The sequence below is a fragment of the Theobroma cacao genome, chromosome 2, assembly GCF_053813885.1.
Source record: "Theobroma cacao isolate CCN51 chromosome 2, ASM5381388v1, whole genome shotgun sequence".
Lineage (NCBI taxonomy): Eukaryota > Viridiplantae > Streptophyta > Magnoliopsida > Malvales > Malvaceae > Theobroma > Theobroma cacao.
The window spans coordinates 45,824,537-45,830,917 of record NC_142640.1 but is presented as its reverse complement, the minus strand read 5'-3'; the positions used below and the strand labels follow the sequence as shown (position 1 = coordinate 45,830,917).

Below are 6,381 nucleotides of genomic sequence, written 5' to 3'. Positions count from 1 at the left end.
ACATGCTTTAGCTGTTCTTTCTCCTTAAGCAAAATCGCTGTCTGCAAAAAGCAAAATCGCTGTTTATCGCCCTTAAGAACCTCAAGATCCACCATCCAAAAAAATAAAACAAAATAAGAAAGAGCTTGATGTTATCTCTGCGAATTGGATGGCGAGATAGACATATTTGAGCAGACAGAGAAATCGAGATTTAATTTTGAAAATTTTACCTGAATGGCGGGAGAGAGAAAACTGAAACCATTTTAATTTGTCTAAAATTGTTTAAAAGGTATTATTGTCAAGTTATGCTAAAATTGACCAAAAATAGTTAAAATTATAAAAAATGATAATTTTGAATTGGGCTTATGAGGAAGGTTATTTCTCACAATTTTCTTTTTAGGTATCCTGAATTAGATATAACGCTAACTAACTAGAGAGAGACTGAAAAGGGGAGGATTGGAATGGAAATGCCTCCCAAATGGCTACCTAAAGTTAGATGTAGATGTTCCAAGCAGAGGTAACCCGGGTCAAGCTAGGATTGGAAGAGTTCTAAGAGATGGAATTAGGAGTAATTAAATTGTTGTTTTCAAAAGCAATTGTTTTGGGATGCAAATCTGGCGGAAATATAGACAATCAAGGAAGCATTTGTAACTTTTGTAGCATCAAAGTGGGCTGCGTCTTATGGTTTAATAGTAGAAAGCGACTCCATAAATGCTGTCAACTGGATCGACAAACTTTAGAGTCCCCTTGGAGGATGAGAAACATAATGCTGAGCATTGATGCCTTGAAAGGACCGGAAGAGCTGCCAGGTTGTTCACACAATGAAGGATCGCCAACGAAATGGCTGACAGTCTAGCTAAATCTAGAGTGCTTAGACAGGACACGCTAATGCTTGCATTTGAGGATGATGAGTTGATGGAGGAGGTGGAGGAAGGTGCAGGGAACTGATCTCCTTTTTCCCACTGTAAGTTTATGTCCGAGGGTTTATGGTGATTGTTGCCTTATGATAATTTTTTAGGCTATTGAAGTAGAAATGCTGTTTTTGTGCTACCAGTGATGGTCCTGGTTTTGGTTTTTGATTGAATGCTGCGTTCATATTGTTGAGTGGCGGTTTTGATGTAAAAAGGGTAGGGGATAGCTCTTTGAAATGTATTAATTGGGTGCTCTGGTTTTGTACATGAGGGTTGAAAGTTTGAATGCCTTATTTTTTGTAATCGGCTGTTCAGCAGGAAGTGTTGGGAAGGTATACTAAAATGAAGGGCTGGGATACTGTCCCAACCTTGTCCCTTGTCTGTTCTTTTGTATTTAAGTTTGAAGGAGGGAAAAAATCTTAATCCCTTGATGAACGAAAGTTAATAAATTGCTCTTCAAAAAATTTTTTTTGACGCTATTCATCGCGTCTGCTGGCCTACAGTGGCACCTGGACTGCTTGGATTGATTACAGGGCTTATTGATACATTTTTGGTAGCTGGCACTTGTTACCTTATAAATCAAACAGGACAGTGGAGTTTGAGAGTAGGGGCGGAAGGGGTGGGGGGAAGAGGTGTTTCTGTCTCTTTGCCGAGCAATTTACCGGTGCTTTGAAAGACTGCAGGTCGGTTTAATTAGGTGGTTTCATGATGACATTTAAAAGGAGGTATACGTTATGCAGGGTGGTTACAAGGGAGCTGATTTTACTCTGCTGTTTCTCCTTAAAGGTAATATGTACTTTTGAATGTGGTTGTGATGGACGAGTAACTGGCTGTGTGGGGTACATTCGCTCGTGCCCAGATTCCTATGTAATTGAACCATCCTAGCAATAAAATCCAATTGGCTTTTCAAAAGAAAAACAACTCGGAGATTTTTTGCCAGCCAAATCATGGTCCCTATTAAACAGTGAGTCAAAATATTATTTTGGTGGCTGCTTGATTGCTGTCAATCATGTTTACTTTATAAAATAAAATGGAGATAAATGGGATGCTGCCAGATATAGGACAGTGAAGGATTAAATATGATGTATTCATGATCCCAAATTTCGAGATTTAAAATTATAAGTCAATACGTGGTTCAAGCATTGAAATATAAATTTTACTCGGACTTCAGCTAATAAGTACATTATAATCTACATCATTTGTTTCCTTTATTAATTATTTAAATTCTAGCCAGGACAAAACCTTAAGAACCAACGTACTAACATCAGACTTTTTAGAATATGACTTATGCAAACACAATCATTGATAGAACTCGGAAAAACCTTAAAATCATAACAGTAATAGCTTGTTCAGAAGCACAAGAAAAATCCAAGACATAATATGTAATTACATGACAGTTATGATTTCCAAGACATGATACATAATTACATGACTTATGATTTCTGATCCTATATATATAGCGGTCGGCTATTCGGCACTCAGATATTACTTCATCTGCTCATGCCTGATTCCACCACCGGCGGCACTGGAGTCATAGCCACTTCACGATTCTGCTTTTCCATATTTCCATGCCACCCTACACACATAATTTCAACAAACACCCACCGATAATCCGTCAGGAATAGGAATTATAGAAAAAAAATATAATTATAGAACTGATCTTTGAGAGGGGAATTAGTTTCATTAGTAGTATTACCTATGGATAAGTCATAACCGCGGGTTTTTAGCTCACGGTACTCTTGGCACAAGGCGCAATACTCACAGAAGCAGTGGACAAGGCAATCCCCGCATGGGCTTTTCTTCAGCATGTGCTGCTGCCTCATTTTGGAGCGGTAAAAGCATGAGTAGCAACAAGCACACCCAGTCACGCAGGCGATTAGCGTGTAAAGTGCTCCATTTACACCGCAAGCTGCAAGCAGTAATTTCACCAGAAACATACATTAACCACGGAACCCAAATCACCAGCTACAAGAGTAAGTAAAAGAAAAAAACTTGGGCTTTACTCAAATAATAATAAGAGTGGCAGTTAAGGGTCGGGTAGTTTTTCCTATTGTCAAAAAGAATTCATAAAAAAAACTTCATTTCTATTGAATATAAGGCTTGACCAATAGCTACCAAGTATTTTCTTCTACTAACATATACAAGAAGTTTCAACATTTTACTTTAAAAAATTGTAGTTCACTTCGTATTGTTACTGAAGTAAAATTTAAAGTGTGTTGACAAGATGATTGCATTTGCCAGTATATGTGTTGAAATATGGTTGTATGTCAACATCGCATAAACATCCAAATGGAATCCAAGTGTCTAAATCTAAGATCCAGCTTCCCGGAATGGCATAAAATATTGATTCTGGCAGGCCAAACTATGCATTGTTTAACTTACATGAAGATCCTTTATCAACGATCTCGGCAATCTGGCCAAAGGTGACGCACGGACACCAACATGTTATGCAACCTGCAAGAACAAAAATTACAAAGGACAGCAACAACAGAAACTGTGAGTTTCGACTTTTCAACCAATTGTTCCTTGCAGCGCGTGCGTAGACGCGCCACCAGAACTCCACCATTTGTTAGGAAAAAGAAAACATGAACTTACAATTTTTCCAGTCAGAGAAGCAGTCACAGAGCCCCGAGGACCAAGGGACTCTAGTTTTAGTCTGAATACGGGTGTTGCTATGAGAACTCTCGGTGTAGAATTGGTTCGAGGAGCTGACTGGAATACCGGTGGTGGCAGCTTGGCCGAACTGCGGTGGTGGAGCTGAAAACTTCTCATACTCACTTAGGTTAAGGGAGGCCATGGCTATAGCTGTAGTAAAGAATACAAAAAGTAATATTCTAGAGGATGTCACAACTCACAACAATCTTTAAGCTGTTGCAGAAACTATAGTAATACAAAATTCAATGGAATAATCGTTGCAAAAGGGATATCTTATGGGAAGAAGAAGAGGAAGTTAGACACTTGAATGGTTTGGAAATTGGATGAATGTTTTATGTATATCAAGGAGAACGGAGGAATGGCGTGCGTAGACAGGTCAACATAGCGTGGAGTCGTTGAAGTCTGCGAGCGTGTCACTCACGTCCTTGGAGGTTGCGAAGAAACTACAGGTACCATGTGTAGACACGCGGCAGTTCGTGATTTGTCTCAGTCAACTTGACCTTATCTGTGCTGTTTCTTGAGAAAATTATCTGCGCACGCGGTACTTGACAAAAACTCATGACTTGGAAAGAAAAATGAGTGGGAGAAAGTGTTGCTGGCCAATAAAATCACATCCCTTTTTCCCGGTGGCAATTCATTGTGTTAAGAGAAAGACCTTCTGCTTTTACTTTGGAAGATTTGATGGGATTCTCTTTAGAAACGAAACAATTCTATAGGATATTCCATAACTAACGAGTCTAATCTACTTTCCTTTTGTTTTTTTTTGTTTAAAAAAAAAACAAGAAATGAAGTCAAATTTATTATTTTATTTAAAATGATTGATTAAATTTGTCACTTATTTTTTGAATTAACATAGTAATTTTATCATTGTATTTTATAAATTGATTAAAAAATAATAATACTAAAAATTCTGCTAAACAATACTTCTTTTGATCATTTCTTAACTGTAAGAAACACATAAAACATTAGTTAAAGACTCTCCCAACAGCCCACTTAGAGCCAGGGGCGAAGCCTCATATAGATTTTGGGGCCATGGTCTCTTCAAAATTTTTAAAATTTTTTTATATTATATAATATTTTTAAAATATTCTCTTAATGGTTCTCTTAATAATTTTTTATTTAATAATTAATATAAATAAAAAATAAAAAAAATATCTCACATGGTTCCCTCAATTTAAAATTTTTTTATACTATTTGCTTGTATGTTCTAAATTTTCATGAATTTGGTTTTTTAAATTTCTACGAATCATTAATTATATTTTTTTTCTATCATGTGAATTTTATTCTTCATGATTTTAATCTTTAAAAATTAATAAATTATTATATAATTGTCAAATATAATTTATAGTATTGCACAGTTACTTAAAATTTTATCAATGCATAATTTTTTAATTAATCCTGATTATGTAAGAGAAAATTATCTTAAGTATATCTTTTTTATATGTTTTATGTTTTATATTTAGTTGAAAGGAAATTATCTTAGATATTTAATCTTTAAATAATTTTAATTATATAAGAAGAAATTATTAATATCGTATATCGTATTTAATTATTTATATTTTATATATTATAGTTTTATATTTAGTATTACAAGTTTAAATAGAAATAAAATAAGAATATTAGATATTGAATGCATTAATTTTTTTTTCAAGCTTGATTAAAATATGAGTAGGTTGAAAATAATTAACAAATTCTTTAAAAGAAAAGATGCAAATCATACAAATAATTTTCTTACACGTGAGTCATCAACCCTCAATGGTTCAACTCATAAACAAAAGTAAAGTGCATTAAAATGTCCAATACTCAATTTTAAAGAAATAGATTTTTTTAGTATATAATATTTAATTAATGAATTTGAATTCAAAAAATATAATCGAGTACAACTTTCGTAAAAAACTATTATACGCCTTTCGTTTATTGATTTATATGTTATATAAAATTATTTTTTATTAACAATTTTTTAATTATTGATTAAGTTCAATATATTAATTTTTAAAATTTTTAACGTTTATTCATCTATCTCTAACTCTCTCAACAAAAATTGACTAACTCCGTCCTTGTTTAGAGCCCTTATCGTGACTCACGCAAAGCCATCCACTATAAGTTTCGTCCAAAACCTTTTAACTTCAGAACCTCCCACTACAGTATATAGAAATCCATGAATAAATCTTCCAATTGAATAATGTACTTTTATGGAATCACATTCACATGTGCATGCCAATCCGACAGTAAGGATGGTCCTGCACCAAGCCCTTACGCCAAAAACAGCAGTACTCAAACTTGGTTGGTTTCTAGACTTCGTTAGCATCTTAATTATAATCCTTGAACGTCACACTTTTAGAAAGGATAATGATTTAAAGTTGGAAAAAAAAACCAATTCCAAAAGTTTGAATATAAAGCATTTAGGCTTTTTCTTTAAATTTTGAATTATATATATATATATATAGTACTATTATTCTGTCTCTTCACTTTCCAATTTGGATCAATTGCCACTTGACATACATCATTATTAAGTTTTTAATGTCTTTGACTGGTGACTTAATATCATTATTTTTAATTTGGATGGACATAATATTGACACATTTGTTGGTTTTAAAGGTAAATTAATGTTACAATTGAAAGGCGATGATAAAAATGAAAAGAATTCTAAAAAGGTTAGATAATTTACCTTAATTAATATAATAAAAAAGTTAGGGAAATTAACAAAGTGGTTTTTGAATTTGTGCATGGATTTTTGTTTGATGTGGGTCTTCCCTTCATGTGTTTAAGCTGCCTAGGTGTAGACACTTTTTTTTTTGTAATAGTATAAAAATAATAATATAATAATAAATAATAA

The 6,381-nt window shown here is 33.7% G+C and overlaps 1 protein-coding gene across 1 annotated transcript; it reads right to left on the bottom strand.

Annotated features, from left to right (window-relative positions):
* Positions 1 to 2,175: 2,175 nt before the first annotated feature.
* LOC18609850 (protein PLANT CADMIUM RESISTANCE 2-like) lies at positions 2,176 to 3,910 on the bottom strand. Its single transcript, XM_007045173.3, has 4 exons — positions 3,486 to 3,910; positions 3,273 to 3,344; positions 2,587 to 2,799; positions 2,176 to 2,466 (listed from the first exon to the last, which is right to left on the bottom strand). Exons 1-4 carry the CDS (start codon positions 3,685 to 3,687, stop codon positions 2,381 to 2,383), a joined length of 573 nt encoding a protein of 190 aa, XP_007045235.2. The 5' UTR covers positions 3,688 to 3,910; the 3' UTR covers positions 2,176 to 2,380.
* Between the last annotated feature and the right edge of the window lie 2,471 nt (positions 3,911 to 6,381).

Coding starts and splice junctions, on each gene's coding strand:
- LOC18609850 (XM_007045173.3), bottom strand. CDS start 3,687: ATGGCCTCCCTTAACCTAAGTGAGTATGAGAAGTTTTCAGCTCCACCA. Junction 2,800..3,272: donor CGTTGATAAAGGATCTTCAT/GTAAGTTAAACA, acceptor TACTGCTTGCAG/CTTGCGGTGTAAATGGAGCA. Junction 2,467..2,586: donor CGGTTATGACTTATCCATAG/GTAATACTACTA, acceptor TTATGTGTGTAG/GGTGGCATGGAAATATGGAA.